Source organism: Silurus meridionalis, chromosome 17 (genome assembly GCF_014805685.1).
Source record: "Silurus meridionalis isolate SWU-2019-XX chromosome 17, ASM1480568v1, whole genome shotgun sequence".
Taxonomy (NCBI): Eukaryota; Metazoa; Chordata; class Actinopteri; order Siluriformes; family Siluridae; genus Silurus; species Silurus meridionalis.
In genome coordinates, this window is record NC_060900.1 from 9576766 (window position 1) to 9601650 (window position 24885).

Consider the following 24885-nt stretch of genomic DNA (forward strand, 5'->3'; position numbering starts at 1 on the left):
TTCTTTGAGAAGCTAAAAATGTTAAATTTTTCCAGTGTTAAATGAGGGGGTCTCCTATCTATCTGTCTGTCTGTCTGTCTGTCTGTCTGTCTATCTATCTATCTATCTATCTATCTATCTATCTATCTATCTATCTATCTATCTATCTATTCATCTATCTATCTATCTATATCTATCTATCTATCTATCTATCTATCTATCTATCTATCTATCTATCTATCTATCTATCTATCTATCTATCTATCTATTTATTACATCTTTCTTCCCACAGGAAGTTGTTGAAAGAGCACCACTTAGATGCTATAACTAAAGTGGCCCGACTTGAAGAGACAGAGAGACTTAAGCACCTGAATCAACAGAGGACCAACTTAACTGTAGCTTCTGAGCTTGTGTGCACACATATGCTAGGTAATAAATACAGTATCTCACACATAATAATTATGGCATCTTTTGGCAATATTAATTTCTCACAACTCACTGCATGTAAAGACATCTGATGTCTGTACCTGTTAATGTTTGGATGGTGTTAGTCATGGTGATGAATGTTTTCTGTTTGTCCAGGAGATCTGTGTGAATGTGTAAGTTATGGCTCCAAAGGAAGTGCAGCATTTGTGCAAACAAGCAACAGCAGTAAGGCACACAGCATCGAAGTGTCAGTACTCCAAACAACTCCCTCTACAAGAGGTGACAAACACACAAACACACCCCTTCATTCTATTTTTCATTCATTTTTACTAAGTTCTTAAGACATACATAGGTGTGAAAAGGTGTCCTGGTTTCATAATTTTTTCATGTTTGTCTCACTTGTTTCAGATCATCAAACTAATTTAAATATTAGTAAAAGATAACAAAAGTGAACAAAACATGCAGGTTTTAAATAAAAGGTTTTTATTATTGAGGGAAAACAAAATCCAAAAGTACATGCCCAGGGTGGAAAAAGTGTTTGCCCCCTAAACCTAGTAACTGTTTGGGCCACCTTTAGCAGCAACAACTGCAACCAAGCGTTTTCTCCTTCAGGATTTTTTGGTAACCAGCAGAATTCATGGTTTCATTTTTCCCAGCAATTCTTCCAGGTCCTGAAGCAGCAGAACAGCCCCAGACCATCACACTACCACAACCATATTTTACTGTTGTATGATGTTCTTTTTCTCAAATGCGGTGTTACTTTTACGCCAGACGTAATGGAACACACCTTCCAAAAAGTTCAACTTTTGTCTCGTCACTCCACAGAGTATTTTCCCAAAAGTCTTAGGGATCATCAAGATGTTTTCTGGCAAAACTAAGAGGAGCCTTTATGTTCTTTTTGCTCAGCAGCGGTTTTTGTCTTGGAACTCTGCCATGCAGACTATTTTCACTTATGATGGAGTCAAGAACACTGACCTTAAATTAAGCAAGTCAGGCCTGCAGTTCTTGGGATGTTGTTGTGGGGTCTTTTGTGACCTCTTGGCTGAGTGTCAGACTGGACCTGTGTAATAGGTGTGTTTGTAAATGGTTGTGTGCCAGCTGTCATCTCTGCTTAGGTTATATAAGCCTCTTTTTCTGGTTTAGTCAAGCTTGTGTAAAGCACCATTAACTGTCTTATGTAAGATGTGCGTGCATACAAACAGACACATATATACACACACACACAAGCACACACACATTCAACACATTTACTGTATGTAGATTTGTGTAACTATAAGTTCTTGGGATGAAAAATTAGTGTGAAGTGCCTGTATATGTGTGATTTTTTTTTTATCTTACGATGGTGATAGCAATAAAATAAAAATATATTAACATTTTAGTCTTTATAATTGTTTTGGGACGCTGCCACGATGTACGCATCTCCCACCCTACAGTATACTACCCCATTTTGTTTACCATTTTTAAGACTCCTGGGTAGGCTAGGCATGTCTCGACTTCCGATACTATAGAGAAAATTGATAAGGATAACATTAAATCTAGTATAAGATTATTAAACTTACTTCAATACATTTTTACTAGTTTTAACTTTAAATATCCTTGTTCTGGCTGATACGGTGCTTTTTTCTAAAAACAAATGCTTAATATGAGCAGAATTAGGGCTGCAACAAATGATTATTTTGATAATCAATTAATCAATTAATCAGCTTTGCATGCATAAAATGCTTTCTTGGATGACTTGGGACACATTTATTCCATTTTGTTTTTGAGTTATCTTACCAACACGCTAACCCGTAACTTGAATGAATTTTATTATTGATTAGATGTTGCAGCTCTACTTAAAATTATTTTAAATATGATTGGAAAAAGGTTTATTAATCTTATATTTGGGAAAATATTTGCAGTGTAAAAATTGTCTTTGTGTTTTTCGTAGACCAAAGTTCATTTGAGAACACCACCTCATGCTTTATCAGCAAATCGGACAGTAAGGATGGTACGCGCAGTGTTGTGCAACTTAGTTCTACTGTCAACCAACCAGATGCTCAGGGACGAGTCCTCATCAACATCAATCACCCAGAGGATGAAAGTGACATCTACCTCTCTCCTCAAATTGCCCGTATTATCAAACCTCATCAGGTGATCTATTACAAAATTTTGTTATGACTGTACAAGAACAAAAGTCCTAAACCAAGTACCGTATTTTCCGGACTATAAGCCGCTACTTTTTTCCCACGCTTTGAACCTTACACACTTGGCTTATATAATGAAGTGGCTTATTTATGGATTTTTCCTGGGTTTTTCGCGGTTTCACAAGCTTCAAGCCAAAAAACTGAGCCCCATAACATTAGACCAATGAAATTGCCGAACGGGTTCAGGTGAACCAATTAAACTCTTTATATTAAATCGCGCTCCCACTGAATCGAGCCGCACCACATCATAAATATGGATGAGGTTCCTCTGACGTTTGACCTGCCGCTCACTCGGACTGTCAACAGGAAATGCGAATCATTCGTCACGCTGAAAACAACCGGGCATTAAAAAACGCACATCACCTGTGTTCTGAGCTGTACGGCATCGGGGGAAAAGCTTCACCGATGGTGATTTTTAAACGCACGACGATGCCAAAAGAAAAACTCCCGAGAGAAATTGTTGTGAAAGGAAGGAGGAAGACAGTGAACAATTACTTTCTTGGTAGGCTACTGTTTAGATACAAGCCGTGTAACAGTCACTGTCTTTCGTTAAAGCCTGTGTAAAGTTCATTAGTTTCAATGTAGGCGGCTTATAGACAGGTGCGGTTTATTTATGTTAAAAAAAAAAATCTTTGTCAAATTCAGTGGGTGTGGCTTATATTTGGGTGCGCTTAATAGTCCCGAAATTATGGTATACATTATTCAGGTTGTTAAGAATCTGATTGGCTAATTACAACAATAATTAAATGCAAAAAATTTGTCTTTTTTTCTATCCATGTATTCTCTTTGACCCATTTCTTTAGTTTGCATTCTCAATGACATTTTCTACTTTCTCATGTTATCACTTACCTCTCTACTCATTTTGTGCTTGTGCTCTCCTTTCCATTCTGTTGTCCAATCTCTTTTTCTCAGATTGATGGAATCCGGTTTCTGTACAGTAACCTGGTTGAGTCACAGAAGCGTTTTAAAAGCACCCCTGGTTTTGGCTGTATCCTGGCTCACAGCATGGGCCTGGGTAAAACTCTACAGGTCATCTCTTTCATCGACATCCTGCTGCGCCACACTGGAGTTCACACCGTGCTCGCCATCGTCCCTGTGAGTGTCTGTGTGTCTATGTCTGTTTCTGTGGATGTGTGTGTGTGCATGAGTGTCTATTAAATCATGTGGGTACACTGTGTTGCCAGTTTGAGGTATACTACCCATATTTAACAGTGTGGTATATTTACCACACATCAAATCATACATACTGCAAATGTTATTATTCAGTTGAATTTTGAATGAGCCAACGATACTTAAACACGAAGGAGCCCTAAAACATAATGGCAGTGTGTAGCTTTAGGAGAGTATTATTTAACACTTTCAGCCCCAAGCACTTGATATGCAACATTTTAGGACAGTGGGAAATATACACCAAGACCCTTATCTATACAAGCACTCAAGTGGATAAGTCTTGCTCTGTCTGTCCAAGCATTTTTTAAACATGGATTAAAGAGCCCTCTTACTTGAATAAAAATGGATGATGTACAGTATAACCATTGATCCTGCTGATCCTGCACTTTAGAATGTGTATGTATTTTCATTGAGAAATGCAACAGCTAAAAGATTTAAATTTGTTATAAGCCTTACATGTATATACATTTGTAAATCAGAATTTAGCACAAGCAAAACCGATTTTCCAGATTTGTGCAACAGGGATAAGGCTGGTGGAAACAGTGGGATGGTGTGGAGAAGGTTCTCCTGGCCCATTCAAAAGGCCTTGATAACCTCTTTCCTGAAAAAAAAAACAGTGTCTGTGTTAACATTATCACTGACCAAATTCATATCTACATGTTGTTAACACTTCTGGCATGAAAAGACACAATGATACAAGGCATGTATCATCCACAAATTATTGTAGATCTTAAGATTGAATCACCAGTTTGTACTAAATGTCCACATTTTTTTTCCAAAAGAAAACACATTTTCAGCAACAGTGCATTTTACTGTAAGATACCATGCTACTCATACTCACTTTAGCTAACATCTTGCTATGGCCAAATGCGTACTAGTTCAGTGTGAGCAACTGGCAACTGAGTGTATAGCGTTTTACATAATCACACATGTACATAACTTGATGCCTTTCCATCCCTGTCTCTCACCTCTCTTTCTCTATCTGTCACTCTGTCATTATTTTTGCACATTGTTTTCCCATTTATCCCCCTTATTCCTGCCTCCCATTAAATGCTCCAGGTGAACACACTACAGAACTGGTTGGCAGAGTTTAATCTATGGGTCCCGTCTGCTGAAGCCCTGCCACCCCACAATGAAACTGGCCACATTGTGCCTCGTAGCTTTAAGGTGCACATCCTTAATGACGAGTACAAGTAAGTAAAAAAACGTATTCCTGAACTAACATGCCCATATTTATGAATACATAGAGCTCTTTTTAATTAAGGTCGACCGATTTATCAGGCAGATTTTTGGCATTTTTTAATTAATCGGCATCGACCAATTGTTCTGCAAATTAGGCTGAACATTAGGCAGGTGCATCTGTCACACTTGTGCACGTTCTGCACTTGCATGAAAGAACATAACTCTCTCATACCAGCAGATGGCAGTAGTTTGTATACAACCAGGGAAACCGGAAAAACTAGAACTGTGAATATTCTGTATGTACGAATTCAGAATCGCAACAAAAAACTAAAACCAAAGCCACCCGACATTGCTTGACTGCCAATCGTCGGCTTGCTGTGTCCCGGGTTTTAAGTTCTTATCCTTCATTCTTAATCTATATTTAATTGGTTAAATATGATGCTACCTTGTACTACAGCTACAACCAGCTGTAGTTTAGGCTACAGAAAGGCTCAAATACCAAAACCTGTTAACAAGAACACTGATTGGATTGTTGTTATATCAATGTTGTATTTAAGCAATTTTATGTATAATCTCTTATCAATTAACTGTTAGATTTTATTAGCTGAAGGGGGAAAAGAAAATCATTCAAACATATCGGGCAAAAAAAAATCTGGATCATATAAAGGTTGCCCTGATTTCTAAATATAGGCATCGGCCAGAGAAAAACCCATATAAATATGGATATGGTGGTGTGATGCTGCCATCCGAAAAAAAAAAAAAAACAATCAAAAAACACCACACACTGGAGTGATTTATTACTCAAAAAATTGTGTGCACACTGCTGTGGTTTTAAAGCTCATGTGGAGTTTACCAAACAAATCCCTATATATGTTGTGTCCATAGAAATTACATTATTACACTAGATTTACTGTTTAATATAAACCATTTAAACCTCTTAAATAGAGTATATATGTGATACAACTTTGTCTATGATTGTTGCTGACTAAAACCAACTAACAGCAAACTAACAACATAATATTAAGTTCAAAAACTCATCTTAACAAAGTAACACTTAAAACAGATAGGTGTGATTTCGCACTGCCTGCAGTATGCTTTGTGTTTTCCTTTTGGGCCAATAACTGTTTTCTTGAGGCTGTAACTTAGAACTTGATGAGTTTGTGTTCTCTAATGTACTCTCAGTGGATTTTCAGCTTACATATGGGCCTTCTTGACAGAGATGAGCGATGACTAATTCTGCGCCTAAAAAAGCCAAAAAATCAGTTTTGAAAAACAGAGTGGAGATGGCATGCTCCACCTCCATAAACGTCGGCAGCATGGAGCATAAGGACCCTCACTGGGTTGATTAATGTTTGATGATTCACTTTTCACAGTTTGATATCTCTGCGCAAGTTATTCTGCCCACTCACATCTGTTCCATGGCCCATTTATCTCTCTCTCTCTCTCTCTCTCTCTCTCTCTCTCTCTCTCTCTCTCTCTCGTTTCCTAGACTACTTTTCTAGGGTAGGCTATTTTTCTTTGCTTTGTTTTTTATTTTTCATTTCCCTCTATATGACTTAATTTCTTCAGTTGCTAATACAGACATTTAGGATGTGCATCTCCATAACTGTGGCTGATGTGATTCGCATCTCGATGGATAGCCAACGATGCGGTATATTAAAGAATCATAAGAAGCAGCTACTAAAATGATGCGAGACGATTTACCCCTATTATGATGCAGTGTGATCCGATTTACTTATTATTATTTTGCTCAGACGGACAACAAATAATAAATTTACTTAAGTGCTGAGGTGGCGTTGTGAGAACGCGCTTGAGAAACATTTAAGCGAGGAGAAATGTATGTACATATAAAAAATTTGTCACATTCTAAACAATAAAAGTATAGTGCATCAACTAATAATTATATATACAGTGCAACCTCTATACTCGTGGGGTTTAGTTCTATGAACCCTCGCAAGTAACAAATAAAATCACTTCGTTTTGACTCTCCTTTTTATGGTTCTTTTTTCAAGAGGAATTGTACATGTACCATACTGTAAACTCAAAGAAATGTGTATTTAAATGTGAAGTAAAATACTCTACGTTTTAAACATTTTTATGTAATTTATTAGCCCAAACTCTGTTTTGATGCTAATGTTACTCCGAACTTTCGAGCCACTCGCGGCTTCTCGCGTACTAGCAGATTTTTCGCGAGTTACTCTTGGTCTGGTTCCAAATGAAAAGCTGTGAACTATCGAGGTCGCTAGTGTCAAGGGTGCGAGTATCGAGGTTCCACTGTATATATATTTGGAGCGTGCGTAGTGTTATACGCTAGTGCGTATACGTACGTTCATGGATTCTTGGCTTTGTTTTGCCGATGGGTTTTTTAACACTGCAGTTTGGACACCTCGGGAGATCACAACACTTGGTTTATTGAACATCAGGAGGGGAAAGGCATACGTTAGCCGCAGCTAATTAAACAGCGCATCTAATCTCTCTCCCAACACTCACAACTCCCGCACTGACTGTTCTTCATGTTCTCACCGTATTATACTGATATCTCCTGATCTTATTTAAAGTTATAGTACATCATTTATAACTTTAAATTTTACTCCCAACATCTAAATAAATCTTTTTTTTTTTTTTTTTTACTTTTTCCAGCTTGTATCCAATGCACACTTTTTAAATCAATGCAAATAGGTGAATCTTAACATCCCTAACAGACATGAATGAATATGCATTAACACAACATTGCAAGAAACAGCTAAATTACATAACCACATAATATTTGTTTTTTTACTTTATTGAGGTTTTTCTGTACACAGTTAGGTAAGCTGTACATAAGATCGAATTTGTTAAAGAATTGCGAAGGTGTTCAAGTATTTCCCTAAATTTACAATGTGATGAACAAGATTAAATTAATTCTGTTTGTCAATATCTGCATGTGGACCATTACAGGACCACAAGCAGCCGTGCTAAAGTAGTGGAAGACTGGTACAGAAACGGTGGTGTGCTGCTAATGGGCTATGAGATGTATCGCCTTCTCTCACTCAAGAAATGCTTTGTTACTGGACGAAAGAAGAAGAACACAAAGTCAAATGAGCCAGTAATTACTGATATAGATAAAGAGGAGCACCAGCAGGAGCTAATGAAAGGTCAGTATTTAATGTCAATCATTACATGCTTAAGTTAAAAATTTTAAATTAACTGTCTTTCATTTTCTGTTATAATAATGCAAATTCTATGCTGAAATGATCATATTTTATTGCCACAAAAATAAGTTATTTTATACTTTAGTTTTAGTTTACTTTTTAGTTTTTTTCTTTTTTTAAATGAGTGGGGCCTAAACTTTTTCCTTTGAAGGCCAAAAAAAAATCCTAACTTATAAATAATGAAATAAATAACATTACTCTGTAATCTACTTAACTATTGATCATATTTTTAAGTTAAGTAGATTACAGTGTAATGTTATTTATTTAGTTATTTATGTTAGAATTTTTTTTTTGTCCTTTAAAGGAAAAAGTTTAGGCACCACAGATTTAAAAAAAAAAAAAAAAAAAAAAAGTGAACTAAAACAAGTATAAAAGAACTTATTTTTGTGGCAATAAAATATGATCATATTTATTCTTATTTGTAGTACAGTAGAGTAGAGGTTGACCAATAGTAGATTTTACCGATAGCTAGGTTGGATCGAACTAAAGTAACACTCTAGGGTTAGGGTTAAGGTTTATAAATGCTTTAAAATTAATGTTTATTGTTTGGTTGTTAATTATAACATTTACTAACAATTCTTTTTTAATAAGTTGATTTTCATTTTATCTGTTAACTTTAGTTAACGCACTATGAACTACCATGAATGAGATACAGTGCGCAGTCTCAAGTCTCAAAACAAAAAGCATGTGGAATCAGTGATTCACCTCTAGATGCACTTTTTGTACATTAAAAGATTTTTCACGTTTTTTTCCCCTCAAGTTGGGTTTCAGCTGACTTACTGACAATATCAGGATATTGTGTAGATGAAAATCAGTTAGTTTACTTCTTAGTTTACACATGGTCAAGTTCATTAGACTGAAAGTCTGCTAACAGAGAGAGATAGAGCCAAAGAATTTGCTCCTTAAAAATATAATAAATATCTTATGTTAATAGTTAAATTAGAAATGAAAACCTGTGTCAGTGGCATTTTTTTTCTCATTTATGGCATGGCAGGCCAAATCAGAGGTCACTAGAGGCCAACTTTGGACCATGGTCTCTAGTTTGGTTATCTCTGGTTTAAATGAATTATAGAATAAAATCTGTCCTGTTGTACCAGAACATAAAAAGGATATAGGCATAATGATATAGGCAGATGACTGATAAAACCTTCAATGTTAATTAGCCATGTTTTTCTCAAACTTTCAGTTTAGGCGTAAACAAGTTGAGAAAATATGACTTTATACATATTGTATACATATAGAGGCTGATTTCTTTTGTTATCTATAGAATATTTTTGTTTTTGTAACTAACTATTATGAATTCTTAGCTATTTAAATGTAATTAAAAAATGTATTCAGAAATGTAATTCTCTTGTATTTCTCTAGGCATTGAAAGGGCTCTTTCTCAGCCTGGTCCAGATGTAGTGGTCTGTGATGAGGGGCACCGCATTAAGAACTGGCATGCCAGCACCTCACGGGCTCTTAAGAGCATCGGGACGATGCGTCGTCTATTACTGACTGGGTACCCGCTGCAAAACAACTTAAACGAGTACTGGTGCATGGTGGACTTTGTGCGTCCTGGTTTCCTGGGCACACGGCCCGAATTCAGCAACATGTTTGTGCGCCCCATCCTAAATGGCCAGTGTGTAGACAGCACGCCTGAAGATGTGCAGCTCATGCGCTACCGAAGCCATGTGCTACACAGTCTGCTTGAAGGCTTTGTGCAAAGGTGTGTTCATTATTTGCATCATAACATACTGTGAATACATGCTGTTATACATTTGGCAATATATGAATTCCTAAGATGTTAATTGTGTGATGTGTGTTTGTTGTTTTAAAGACGTGGACATGATGTGCTGTTCTCCCAGCTGCCACAGAAGCAGGAGCATGTGATATTGGTGCGTCTGACAGCATTGCAGCGCACACTCTACACTGCATTCATGAATCGCTTTAGAGAGGCTGGAAATACTGGTTGGCTCAACCTTAACCCACTTAAAGCCTTTTGTGTCTGCTGCAAGGTGAGCATATGTATGTAAACGTCCTGTCCAAAATTGAAGAACACCTTTTCTTATTTTTGAGAGACATTTGCATGTTCCTTTTGTTTACAGGCAACAAAAAGAATATATAATTTGATATATATATATATATATATATATATATATATATATATATATATATATATATATATATATATATATACAGATGTTAGTACAAAAACGTTTAACTGTTTATTATTTGAAAAATCCAACTATAGCGTAAATAACATCTTTACAATTAACAATTAACTTAACAATTTTTCTTGTGAAACTTTTCAAATGGGTTTTTTTCATAGTTGGCTGTTTATAGTAGTTCAGACGGGTTTAGGTCTATTGGCAGGGCAGGCCATTCCGCTTCAGCTGACTGTTTGCTCTCTAAATAATGGTTCCTAGCAGAAATAGCAGGTGTGGGAAAACACAAAATACACAATCTTTTACTTAAGTAGAAGTACAGATATTCATGTTTTAAAATACTCAGGTCAAAGTTAAAGTACTAACTACACTTTTTTTCTTAAGATTAAATAAAGAATTTTGGGCTCTAATATGTACTTAAGTAAACTCTATTATTATATACCTGTTTTAGTGTCACACTGATAACTGGACACTGGACGTCATATTAATATTTAGATATAAAATTGCAACTCAATCACACATTTCTATCTGTTCCAAATGTACCATATATTAATACTTTGTTTTTAATACTCTAAGCAACATGGACATGGAGAAATATGGATGCTTTATGCAATTGTATGTTTATTATTACTGAAACCAAACTCAACATAGAGCATGAAGACAAAATATTCTTGTAAATGTTTGAAATTAATTATGGTGATTTAAATTATGTAAGTCATCAGGACACCAAATAGGAACGTTTGCTATGTTTCCACATGGACGGTTTACGAGGTGATAACAGAGAAACTGTACCTCTTCTAACTTTCATACCGAATATATAATTTGTTTTCGACATTTCAAGTTTTCTATACATATATTTATTATGTCTGTGAGGCGAGTATTCACTGAGATTCTCGTTGTTTTATTTATGCTTTTGTAAAGGGAGATGACAGACACGGCAAAGAGCGCCCCCTGTCGGTTTTGTTTTATTTTAAGAAAAGCACAGCATTTTTTGTTATTATGAGTGTATACAAATAAAAGTAGACCCTTTACAGATTTAAATGATGTATTGCGCTTATCTTTTCAAGATAAAAAACTATTTAAGTTTGTTTATGAGGAAAAATGCCACAAAACGGCACACACACACACACACACACACACACACACACACACATTTATTTATTTTATATCTGAAAGGACGTTGTGAATAAATGTATGATGTGCTAAATGTTTTAATTTTGCCTCTTTTATATTTATTTATTTATGCATTTATATTTAAAAAAAAATTATCAAAAAGAAATGCGAGCTGCATTAGTCACGCATTAATAAATTTCCCATTAGCCGCAGTCCAGGTAAAATTGCATAAAGTATGGAATGGTAGCATTGTTGGTTCAGTGTTTCTTTAACCCACAATAAGTCTCCAAAGGTTCCTGCACCAGCAAAAAACTCAAACTATTAAACTTCCACCTCCAAGTTTGACCATGAGTGTGACGCAGTCTGATTATATTGTCTGTTCCAAGTCTTACATAAGTTTAAGGCTGCAGCTATTTTAGTGATCGAGAATTCTATCGATTAGTCTATTAATTTTTCAAGTAATCGGACAGAAAGTACTTTTTCTTCATTAAAGAGGAATACTAAATATACAAGGGAAAATAAGACAGGTCTCTTAAAATGAACAAGTGAATTTTTAATTTTATTGAAATTACATATAAGAATTTATGGGTTCCCTGGTGGTCTAGTGGTTAGGATGCGGCGCTCTCACCGCTGCGGCCCAGCTATTAGGGTTGCACAAGCCAGTGCACTCTTAGTGCCGGTCCCAAGCCCGGATAATTGGGGAGGGTTGGTTAGAAAGGGCATCCAGCATAAAAACATGTGCCAAATCAAACATGCGGATCATGAATACGGATGATCTGCTGTGGCGACTCCTAATAGGAGAAGCCGAAAGAAAGTATTTTTTTTACATACAAGAATTTATGTGAAAACTAATTCCATTTAGTGCATTTTATTGCCATATTACATCAAAATGCAAATGTTTTAGTTTAAAACGATCCCAACTTTCTGTTGTGCCCTCGCTGTTTTCTCCCTTTCTTTCGCCACGGTGGATCATCCATATTATTGATCCGCATGTTTGATTTGGCACATGTTTTTACACTCAATGCCATTCCTAACACAACCCTCCCCTTTTATTCGGGCTGGGGGTGGTTCCCTGACCGGGGATCAAACCCGGGCCGCAGCGCCGCATCCTAACCACTAGACCACCAGGGAACCCTTGCTTTTTTTCTCCCTGTTCCTCCATTTTTCATTCTGCAGTGTCTTCTGTGTTTACCCGTCCAGAGGTTTTATTTATAAATGTGGTATACGCACAAAACAAGGCTGAAAACTTGCTTATGCCACTTTCCACACAAAGGTTGTGATTTATAAAAAAAAAAAAACTTGACAGGAGAAAGTGCGCCCCTGCACTTTGAGCCCTGCGTATGCGTGATGCGGAAACACAGAAGGGGAATTGGTGACACAGATAGCATGCACGACTGGAAAGAGGCATACCACGTTTTCAGCCTGATGTGTGTGTACGCCATGTTTATAAATGAGACCCCAGAGTGGTCCAGAGTTTAGCGGGTGTTGCATCATTAATAATGGTCTTCGGGAAAACACAGTGGTCTTTGTGTAGTTAAATGAGCAAATAATTTGCCTCAGTGCTTTGAATTTGAATTACTTGAGGAATCGTTTAAGCCATACCTAACTTCTTAAACATTACATTAAAACAAAATGAATATGAATGTGTTACATAAATATATGATTTTGTGTTACAAAAATATCATTTTTAATATATATAATTTTTTTTTTTAAGTTCACATCTTTTTAAATTTTGCATTTTTTTACCTTATCTGTGTGACTGTGTGGATAGATCTGGAATCATCCTGACATTCTGTTTGAGGCACTTCAAAAGGAGAATATGGCCAGTGAGCAGGATCTGGACATGGATGACATTACTGCTAGCAATGCTTACTGCTCAGCCAGCAAGAGGGCAAAACCCAGTGAATCAAGTAGCAGTCAAAGAGATATTACATTACATCAGCTGCAGGAAAAAAACAACCAGGCTATTACATATGAATGGGTAAGTTTTATACCTTATACATAAGGGTCGGAAACTGTAGGTCAATAATTTATTTTATTTTTTTCGTTGGAGGTGACCGTCGTATCTCCGAAATGTCGTAAGTCGAGTGATCGTAGGTCAGGGTTTGACTAATATATTGTGTATTATATAAATGGTATCAGACTATTTTAAAATGAAGCAAATGGTTTAAAAATGATTTCATACTGTAACTGATTCTCACACACATTGCTCAGTTATTATTTGTAGGGTTTTCTTTTTTTGCAAGTTTGTATTTTTGCAAAAATGTTTCTCTTTTATTATTAATAATTTCCAGACAGTGGACATTCGGTCCCATATTATATTGTCACATAACACAAGGATAGATGGATACAAGTGAATAATCTTAATTTTTTTAGGGAAAAAAAACCAAAAAAAACACTACAAACAAAACACAAAATAACCAGAAACGTGAACAAAGAACTGAGAACAAAACATGAGCGTAAACAAAGACATGGAAAGACAAACATGAGTGCTGTGAAGGTTGAGGCTATACACACAAGTACTAATCAAGGTAACAAAAAACAGGTGTGGCACATTACTAACCTGACAAACGCAGTAATGCAGTGGCTGTTGGGTAATGTAGTGCCTTTGCATAAGTAAACCCACTTTTAATAACAGTTATTTGATCATTAACCTCAACTTAATTCAACAACTATAGGAGATTCGGACTTGCCATGGTAGTACTCTACTTGAGGTTGACTGTGGATTATACTGATAGTGGATTATACCAATGCCTAGGTTGCAACCCAATAATCAGTTGATAGTTTTTAAAATAGATACTGGATAAAAATTAAACATAACACTCTATGTAAAATTGTACTTTTTAAATGTGCTAAATGAAATAAATGTAATTATATTAATTTATATTGAGGAAAATAAGTTCATAAAATAAAATTCATTCAATATGAAACAAAAAGTAACAGGTGAAATTAATAAAAAAACACATTTAAAATTACAGTTTTTCGCAGATGCTTCGGAGCATTTCTCAGATCATCCTTAGTATTTGCAAACTAGTAAGTGCATTCTCAAAACTACTTTTACAAAAAACACATTGCTTTCTTGCAAAATGCTCACCTTTATTAGTGAAATTCAACATTCATTTGCACAATTCATCAATTCAAGTCAAATTTACAAAAAAAAAGCTTAATAGAAATTTTAGATGACAGATGAGGACAACTGGTTTAACCATTTTGCATTTAATGACATATGCAATGAACTGATGACTAAATGTTTTGGGGGTTTAAACTAGTTAGGTAAAACCAGTATAATATATTTTGATCAGCATGACATAAACAACTGATAATGTAGTAAACAGCAGACAATTGTACACAATCGATTAAATGAATGTACCAAAGCATTCGGAATTCGCAACAACGAGAATTGTTTTTATGATGTGCACAAGTGACTAAATGACGTGGAGGCTGAACAAGGATTTTTAAGAATCTCATTTCTGATCTGAGAAACGCTCCAAAGCAACTGAGAAAAACTGTAATAAAAAAAGACACTTTAAATAAACAGCGCTTAGCATGATTTGCCTCTAGAGGCCGCTCTCGTACTGTATAACACAACCCGAAAAAATGGAATTAATTTTTGACAATAGTTCCAGCAATCAACTATCGGTGCTGATTAATCGGCAAAACTGTTAAATTGGTCGACCTCTACTCTCTACCAAAATCATTAACACATCAACCGATGGAACATCTTTTGAATTAAGATTTGTGTTTAATCTTTCCAGTACAGGAACTTAACGCTCTTCTTGTGACTAATCAATTTTATTACTCCTTAAATTTGTCACTTTTCTATTTGATACTTGAGCAAGCTGTATCTAGTGTTACCACAATCCTGTTTTATACACTTTAATGATTGTAAAGATCATATTAATGATGATTGTAAAAGTTATTTAATGGCCTTCAAAATGATTAGAGTAATAACTAATGAAACATTTTTCTTTAGGCAAAAGACATCATGGCAGGCTATAAGAAAGGAATTTTAGAAAATTCAGCTAAGATGGTGCTGTTTTTTCACATTGTTGAGGAAAGCGTCAAGAGTGGAGAAAAGGTCTTGGTTTTCAGGTACACACACATATACAGACAAATATACAAAAAATAGTGATCCTTTGCTTCATTCCTATGTGTTTCTTTCTTACTCACGTACACGCACAAACTCTCTGCAGTCAGAGTTTATCTACGCTTACGGTCATTGAAGAATTCTTGGGCAAAAGAACAATGCCGGACTATAGTGGAAATGGTGTGAAGCAGACCTGGGTCCGCAATGTCAACTACTATAGTAAGCTTTAATTGTCAATGCAAATTTTTGTTGGTGTGCCTTTTTTTCTTATTATTGATATACCTAATCGCATCATATGGTCCTTTCTATTGCCATCTACTGGTCCTCTGTATGTTGAGTCAGATGGATGGATGGATAGATAGATGGAAGAGCTTTACTCATCTCAGATGGAAATTTACATTTTACAACCACACGAGTGTAAAAGAAAATGAAAATAAAACCTTCCAAAAGTAATTTACATTATAAATGAAAAATAACATGAGAATAAATATATAGATAGCATATAAAGATTTCTTGATTTTTAAATTAAAATATTTTTAATTGTGAATGTGTGATGTGGTTGTGCAGTAGATAACATAACAGCAGTGTTGACATGTGTGTACTAGAGAATGTATTTGTGGGAAATTACATAATACTGCAATGTATTATGTAATTTCCCACAAATACATTCTCCCTTTTTTTTTTCAAACCTTTTTTAGGGCTGGATGGAAGCACCTCAGTTTCAGAGCGAGAAAGACTTATCAATCAGTTTAATGACATGACAAACAACTCTTCTTGGCTTTTTCTTCTGTCCACCAGGTATGATGTACTGTAAACATACCCTCACCTCACCACTAGCCTCTTTAGTCCTTAGCTTTTTTCTAATTGTTTTCAGGACATTTTTGATCTATTCTGTGAACCCTGGATAAGCAATAGGAACATTGGAAATTACCTTGATAACTTTTACATAATTCCCTTGATCCTCTTGCATGAGTTTTGAATGACAAGAAGTGGACATTGAGACTTACAGAGCCAAAGCTTTACACATATCTAATGTTGTATTAAACTGCCACTGCCAATGCAGTGAAAATCACCTTGAATCACACATTCCAATGTATGGGACGCTAGCAGAACCGATAGCACACATTTCTAGTGGTGGTTATGGTATTATGTTATGTAGAATCCGCACAGATTTGTTTGGGCAGCATAATTAGGCCCAAGAGGAAGAAAATGTTCCTGATTGAGTAGCAAGACTCAAAACAAGATACCACGTCATGTCTTTCCACTATGACAAAACAGTTGATGATTCACCAAATTTGATTATATGACTTAGGATAGAAAGCTTAACTTCAACCACAGGGTCATTGTAGAGACCTTAGGCCACCAACATTGGCTAAGCGGCTCAGAAACTCCATTTCTACCATTTTTTTTATAGCACGTAACTGGCTTGTGCCAAATAATTCTTTAGCAGATTTGCATGAACAGGAAACTGTCAGAGTGTTGCAAAAGCACAATACCAGCTCCGTACCATACCATCTCAAGAGAGTGCTCACTTCTCCATTGTACAAACCTGAGAAAAGAATTAGCATAAGAAAGGGTGTTATTTGCTACTGTATGTATAAATACATGCCATTTTCTCTGTTTGAGAGTTTTTAATTTGTACACCAAGGGGGGCACATTCCCCACTGCTGTGTACTCACTCACACCCAGTCTGTATGGGGAAACATCTGTTCTGCAAATTTCTGTCCCAAGAGGATTCCTTCCATTAGAGAATCAATTTGTCTTCAGCAAGCTAAAGATAAATTCTGGGACAGGTTTGGGCAACTTGGTAAATCTGCCGTAGTCACATTCCAGTGCATTGTATGACCACAGTTCCTTGCGTGGTTGCATGCTCTATTTCACCTGGCCTGTTTCTTGGTGGTACTACATATGAGATAGCTTTTCAAGTAAAGCAGCATCCTGATGCCTCTATCTAAAATAAGACCACTTGCATACATCCTAAACTCATGGCGCCATACAGAAACCATCCTGTAAATCTTTCCATACAATTTAATGAAAAACTTCATGAGAATGCATACATCTAGATGCAGCAGATAAATATTTCAACACAGCAGAAGATAAAATCATCTATTAAAAAAGAGGAGGATGTTCCCAACTCTGGAGGACAGGTAACCTTCACATATCATATAAATGTTGAAATGTGTTTCACTAGGGCTGGATGTCTTGGTGTAAACCTGATTGGTGCCAGTCGTGTGGTGGTGTTCGATGCCTCTTGGAATCCATGTCATGATGCTCAAGCTGTTTGTCGTGTCTATCGCTATGGGCAGCGCAAGCCATGCCACATCTACAGACTTGTGTCTGATTTCACCTTGGAAAAGAAAATCTATGATAGGCAGATTTCCAAACAGGGAATGTCTGGTAAGATTTTAGAACGAGCATCAATCAACGACTTACCCAAAAAGGTGGTTGAAGATGGATAAATGAATGAATAATTTGAGAATAATGAGTAATTTGTTTATAAAAAGTGATAAGTGAAGAAGCTAAGTTCAATATATTTTTGCATGTTTTTGTTCAGGGACTGGTAATTGGACGCTTGTTCCAATCACCAGCCTGTATTTATCAATGTTGTGCCAAAATGTGCAAATAGGTAATGCAAACTGTACTTAGTCTATTGCTGGCATTGCATATTATTTTATGAATGTGTGCTTAGTTTATGGTCACAATATAGTGACTTGACATGTGAAAGGGTAAATACATGCAAAATATAAAAAGTGGAATTATTTTATTGTAAAAATGTGGGTTTTGTGGAGTAGTAAATATGTTACCTCATTCTTTAAGGTGTTCTCTTAATTATGGCATAACCCATTTGTAAATCCTTTTTTCTCTCTTATTCTCTCAGATCGTGTGATAGATGACTTGAATCCTGTTCTGACATTTACACACCGGGAGGTGGAGTCTCTGCTGCACTTTGCTGAAGACGAGACTAATCCATTAGACTCCACCCACCTACTCCAACCTCAGGAAGACATGGAGACAGTCCTCAAGGAAGCCTGTATGAGATATCCCCACCTTATCACCAAGGTAAAATTACCACCACTGCACACACATTTCCATACACATTATTACAAATATGACTCTTTGAAGAAGTAACACACAGCAGCGTACAAAGATGGAACAGTGTCTCAGAGCACATAAACATAGAAGCTCATTTCACCTTTTGGGGAAAATTTGGTGATGCCAGTATTTTGTTCTTTCCTTTAGCAACCCTTTCACCATGAGTCCTTAATGATGGACCGACAAGACCTCAAACTCACAGAAGAGGAGAAGCAAGAGGCTAAAAAGAGCTATGAAAATGAGAAGAGAGCATCAGTGCCCTACACACGTCCATCATATGCACACTATTACCCAGCTAGTGCCCAAAGCCTTACCAACATCCCAGCCTTCAGCCAGAGAAACTGGTGAGGGTTAATGCATTTCTCTTACTCTTAGTAACAAATTTTATAATTAATATTAATATTTATATTTATAAACCTCTAGTCTGTGCCAAGCATTACGTTAACAACAATCACAGCATTCCTGTTATTTTGTTTTTGTAAAAGTATACCACAATTTAAGCAGACAATTTCAAGGAGAAATTCAAGTTAGACAGTATCTATTTATAAATAAAACATAATCTGACCGATTACATTTTTGCTGAGACTGCATTGATATTTGTTTTTAAACTAACATTACTATGCAACATTTATTCATAGCTATCATAAATACATTTTATTACTTGATCACAACCCAACTAGGAGCTAACTAAATTGGTTTGTTTAGATATTCACTCCATTTTAACACCGCTATCACCTTATTCCCAAATTAGGCGGCCTCCTTCACAATTGAAGAATAAGCCAGCAGCCAGTATTCAACTGGCAGAGACAACCCGAACACCCATAATGCACCAGAATGAAGGCCAAAAGGAAGACCCGAAGAAAATCCAGGATTCTGCCCCCCAAGATTTAAGATTAAGCTCCAAATCTGATCTCAACTTTCCAGTCACTTACCTGCAGAAAGCAGGAGTCTTTGTACAGAAGACTGTCACCACCACAGGTGTGCATGTTCACAAATTAAATCAGATATTGTACAATTTCATTTTTTATTGTCTTTTACGTGTACAACCTTAATGTTGTTTTTATTATGATAGATAAAGTTCAGTATGATGTTTTGTGAAATCACAATGAGAAATGCCACTTTTTATGTTCTCTCTTATGCTCAGATATTGTCATTCCTGGTACAAACGATTTGTCAGACAGACCGACCAAGATAAGTGCAGGTGAAAGCATCCACATCATCAGAGGAACGAAAGGTAACAACTCCTTACTTTATTCTCTCTCAGCTTTAAGAAAAACGTTTTTCTTTGTGAACATGTGCAGTATGTTATTCTCTTTGTTTTATATATTTGACCTACATTATATTAACATATGTCTGTAAATATCTTGTTTTTAGGAACATACATTCGGACGTCAGATGGACGAATCTTTGCCATCCGTGCTGTGAGAAAATGCAAACAGTGTGAAGAGAAAGGTATCACGTTTTCTTACTTCCTGTCTATAGCTGTACCTCTGTTGCTTTACTTGTATTTTAAAAGACCCTTTGTATTAATCTAACATTTTTAATTCCCTCAAAGACTTAACATCTGCACTGGAGAACTCCACCAGTAAGAGCATCAGTGATAGTGCGTCGCCTGATGACACGCCAAAAATCTTAACTCCCAAAACCATGGCTCGCCCTCTATTCTCAGATACACCAGAAATCCTAAGTGAGCTTCAGCATTATGCCAAAGTGCCACCTCTGCCTTTGTCAGGAGTGGCCAATACAGAGACAAAAAAGGGAGTTATGATTCTGCCTCAAAACAACACTGCCACACCAGACATAGAGATGCCCTTGGACCTAAGAGGCACAAAGCGCAAATCCACCTCACCTTCTACCAATAAATATTGTTCCAAGCAGCAAACTCCAGAACCAAAAGGTTCTGTTCCACTATCTGGACAGAATTATCCATTCAAAGGCACTTACAGCATTAATTCCGCTATCAGCCCAGGTGTAAACCATGCCCTTCTGAACTCCGTCAGTTCCATGTGGTCGCCCTACTTCCAACCTCAAGTTCCTACAGCTGAGCACCAACTCATGTTCCCAATATCTCCTGATAGCTACAGCGTTAGAGAAAGGGCGTTGCCCAGCTCCTCCCCAACATCCTCCAGCATCACCTCTAGTACGGCAGCAAGTTCCTCCTCCTCTATTTCAGTTGGTTCATCATGCCTGATGAGTCATCAGGTACCTGGGATGTTGCCACCAACATATCTTACACAATTTAGGCAACCACTAAATATGTACTCATCTACTCACAAGCATCAAGGGATTCCAGGGAAGGCAGCGTCTAGTTTCCTGCCTCAATATTTGTCCTCTAGCTCACAAGGTGGTGCTAATAAGTCTTGTCTTGTTGGAGACAACGGAGCACCAAGATCCGAGGACAGCAGTCATATTTGTGACAGTCATGGTGATGTAATTGCAATGATGGACCAGTGAGAGAAGACCCATGTTGCAGAAACCGGAAAAATGTAATTGATTTTGAAAACCAAGAATCTGATTGGACAGGATGGGCCATCTGAAAATGGTTTCAGTTTCAGATTGTGGATAGTGTTTGGGATTCTGGCTGCAAATCTGAACAAAGTGAAAACAAATCCATATGCTGAATAATTTATTTATGGTGTTTTGTGGGGAAATTGAAACTTTTTCAATCTCACTGACTTTTTTCAAGCTACTATACATGTTGGGGTTAACCAAGACCTGCACTGTTTGGGAATCTGAGAGGATTCATCTTAAGGAGTTTAGATGTTACCTATTAAGTGGTGGTACAGATAGTAAGTAGTTCAGTAAGAATTCTATGTCATTTATTTGTGCTGTGAAAATGGCTGTAATTGTTATGACCCAAAGACAGGCTATGAAATATGACAATTAAATAGTCAGAGACAGAGCAGTAAGCAGGGGTGGAAATACTTCTGTAATTGTCATTCCTTACTATTTTAAGTATTACATTCCCAGGGCAAAATGTATCCAACAGTGTCTAACTTGAGGATGAACAATTTTCTACCTTTGTGAAATGTTTCCGTATGCTAGATGGAAAAAATACTCCACAGAAGGCATGAACTCCATATCATTTGAAATATCAAATTAGCTAACACAAACTGGTTATATTTATACGAGTTATCAAGTTTTCTTTTGTAATGTGAGACTAACATTTATTATTTACTAAGCTAATATGCAAAAGTTTGCTAGGCAAGCAAGTTCAATGTTTTTAAAATATTTACAGAATATTGTACTTGTGAATAATTAATTAGCAAAACACACAGCATTAGTCATGCATATGACCAGCAACCTTAGAGATTAAATTATGTTTTAGGTTATTTTCACATGAAAGTGAAAAGTATAACTTGATTTCATCAGTTAAATAAAAAAAAAATGGAACTCCTTTATTATTCACTTGCGCACACTTTTGGCTGGATGCTTATTGATTAAGCTTTTCACAGATTATTAAACATTTGAACCAGGCCTATATGATTGTTTTAAATATACAATTTTTTGTTCTTTTTCCACCCTTGTCTGTGAGGAATTGAAAGCGTGATAAGGCATGAGATGTGTCTATAGTCATGACTAAACGGCCATTACAATTAAAATGCAGTGCTCTTAAACATACGCATAAGAATGTATCCTTTCATCTGCCTTTGTCGCAGTTTTGCACAGGCCTTAGATGTGAATGTAGTGGTGAGGGTGAATGGTTCAGGAGCATGTGTGCTCCAAATTTCAGCCTGTATTCTTGCTTAAGTTTGAACATGCTAACGCTGATTAGGTTAATAAAGAAATTTCAAAAATAAAAATAAAAAGTTTTGCATTGCCTGTCTGCTCGAGCATAATTTATTTTTTGGTAAATGTCACAAAAAGCTAACAAAATTGGGTTTTCTTTAATAAATTGAAATTATATGATTTCTTATGTTTTTTTCTGAGATTTTTGCTGTAGTTAAATTTTAGTGGCCTAACTTTCACACCAAATAAGAATACTGCAAATGTGGTAAAGTATAATGTGTTACACCAGCTTACCTCATTTTTGTAATTGTATGTGATTTTTCTTGAGTTAACAATCTACATCATGCTTCTGCTTACCTGTTTCCAATGCTCCTCCCTTTCACATTCCTTTTGCATTAACCTAATTAGAAAACGGTTTAAGAAATTGTATCCTACTTTGTGACACGCGTTCTTTCATTGTGTTTCTTTTGATTAAGACATTTGATGTCATTCTTTTTATTTGTGTTAATTTTTACATTTACATGTTACTACTTCAGAGATTTATAAAAGTAATTTATTATATTCATACAAATTTATTCATTAATTCTTTTTTATATCAGCAGTTTCTCGCTACACACAAATAAGTCTAGAGGTGAGTGTGTGTGTGTGTAAAAGTGTTTGTACTTGACTGAAGCATGTGAAATTTACTGCCTGTGAATCCAAGGTTTGTTATGATTGGTGTAGCTTAAATTAATGCTATCACTGTAAAACCTTTTTCGTATGTCCCAGTGTTCCACGTCCTTTGCTTACTACTTTTGACTTATGGTAATTATTGAATGAGTTCCATGTAGGGTTGATGTTGTTTATTAAGGAAAAAAACACTGGTTGTATGTATAGCTCAATGATCACACTCAAATGATATCAAACTGAAACTGTTCAATGTGTTCTGTGTAGTTTTTTAGGATTGTAAATAAAAAAATTATTATGCTTTAAGTATGGTACTGTATGATTGTGTATTATTGCAAAGCAGTTGTACTATTAATAGTTTATAAATACAGAAGTGCCTATGTTAAGTATTTTAGTATATTGATTGTGTTGCTTAAGTTGTATGTAAAAGCTTACAAATTCAATGAATGCTAGAAAAGCAAAAAAAAAAAAAAAGAATGAGGTTTATTGTATTATGTAAAACATAACAAGAGACCTTACAGATTGAGAAATTACAAAATAATTTAATAATAAGTGATTCATAATTGGCACTTGTTTTATATGTTATATATACAGTATGTAGGGTTAGGGTTAGGTTACACACACACACACACACACACACACACACACACACACACACACACATTATATATATATATATAAATTGTTATTCAAATATCAAATGAAAATTATTTCTAAATATTGAATATATATTTCGATATATGGAAATACTTAAAAAATTTCCAAAATAGAACCAACTGAAAATTTGCCAGTGTAAGGACATTTGAGTTAATGTCCCAATGCTCCCGAATGTATTCATCATCTCTTATATTTGCAGATTATATTCAGGCCTGTGTGGCAAGTTCAATAACATTTGTAGCAATATATTCATTTAGCCATCTATGCTCTCTAATCAAACCTAAAAATCATTTCAATAGGAAGAATGTAGTGAAACATTGGTACAACAAACAATTTTTTTATTTGTAAATGGCGAATTAAGTGCTCAAAATAGGGACATTGAACATATTAAACTACCAGCACTTTCCTGATGCAGGATATTTAAAGAAAACATTTAACCAATACAAAATACAAAGTTTGGGTTCTTGCCACCAAAAAGTAAACAACTATTAAAACCATAACAATTGTCCAGTTATGAAACATTTTTGTGAAAATGCAGCTAGAGATTTTTGTACATTTTATTTCTAAGAAGTCTTCAATAGTGTTTCTGCTCTCTTATTTGTATTACTATTCCTACTTCTAATATAACAGTTAACAAACTTGAAGCTTGATTAATTTGAAATTGAAATTGACACAAAAATCATAACCAATTTTTTCAAACCACTTTTTTGTCAGGTTAGCAATGTTTGACCAAATGGAGCAAATCTGGATAGAACTAAACAATGTCAGGTGGTAAATCACATAATTCACTTTAGCCAAAATATACCTTTAAATAGAACATATTTTTCTAAAAATCAAAAGTAAATGCAAATCTGTAAAATATAATATAACAATTATTTTAATAATCGATTAATTGGACGATTATATATATTTTTGGACGCTTCAATTAGGGGTCGCCACAGCGGATCATCTGTGTCCACACTACCCTGTCCTCTACGTCTGCCTCTTTCAAATGGACTACCTGCATGTCTTTCCTCCCCACATCCATAAACCGTCTCTTTGGCCTTCCACCTGCCTGGCACCTCCATCCTTAGCATGCTTCTACCTATATAAGATAAGACATACCTTTATTTGTCCCACAGTGGAAATAATTCTCAAATATATACCCCGTGTCCCTACTTTGCACATGTCCAAACCATCTCAATCTAGCCTCCCTTACCTTGTCTCCAAAATGTCCTACATACGCTGTTCCTCAGGTGATTCATCTCCAGGTCAAGATC

The 24885-nt window shown here is 35.8% G+C and overlaps 1 protein-coding gene across 2 annotated transcripts in view; it reads left to right on the forward strand.

The window, feature by feature from the left end:
• Positions 1-23275, forward strand: part of LOC124399758 (helicase ARIP4-like) — a 39489-nt gene extending 16214 nt beyond the window's left edge. For both annotated transcript variants that reach the window (XM_046870916.1, XM_046870917.1), the window contains 19 exons: positions 272-408; positions 562-684; positions 2336-2538; positions 3504-3686; positions 4821-4954; positions 7881-8077; positions 9500-9842; positions 9954-10131; positions 13166-13375; positions 15368-15486; positions 15588-15700; positions 16180-16279; positions 17673-17878; positions 18360-18541; positions 18722-18918; positions 19326-19552; positions 19719-19808; positions 19949-20026; positions 20130-23275. In XM_046870916.1, coding sequence (XP_046726872.1) covers positions 272-408; positions 562-684; positions 2336-2538; positions 3504-3686; positions 4821-4954; positions 7881-8077; positions 9500-9842; positions 9954-10131; positions 13166-13375; positions 15368-15486; positions 15588-15700; positions 16180-16279; positions 17673-17878; positions 18360-18541; positions 18722-18918; positions 19326-19552; positions 19719-19808; positions 19949-20026; positions 20130-21028 — 3919 coding nt within the window. In that variant the 3' untranslated portion in view covers positions 21029-23275. The remainder of the gene's footprint in view (positions 1-271; positions 409-561; positions 685-2335; positions 2539-3503; positions 3687-4820; positions 4955-7880; positions 8078-9499; positions 9843-9953; positions 10132-13165; positions 13376-15367; positions 15487-15587; positions 15701-16179; positions 16280-17672; positions 17879-18359; positions 18542-18721; positions 18919-19325; positions 19553-19718; positions 19809-19948; positions 20027-20129) is intronic.
• The last annotated feature ends 1610 nt before the right edge of the window (positions 23276-24885 follow it).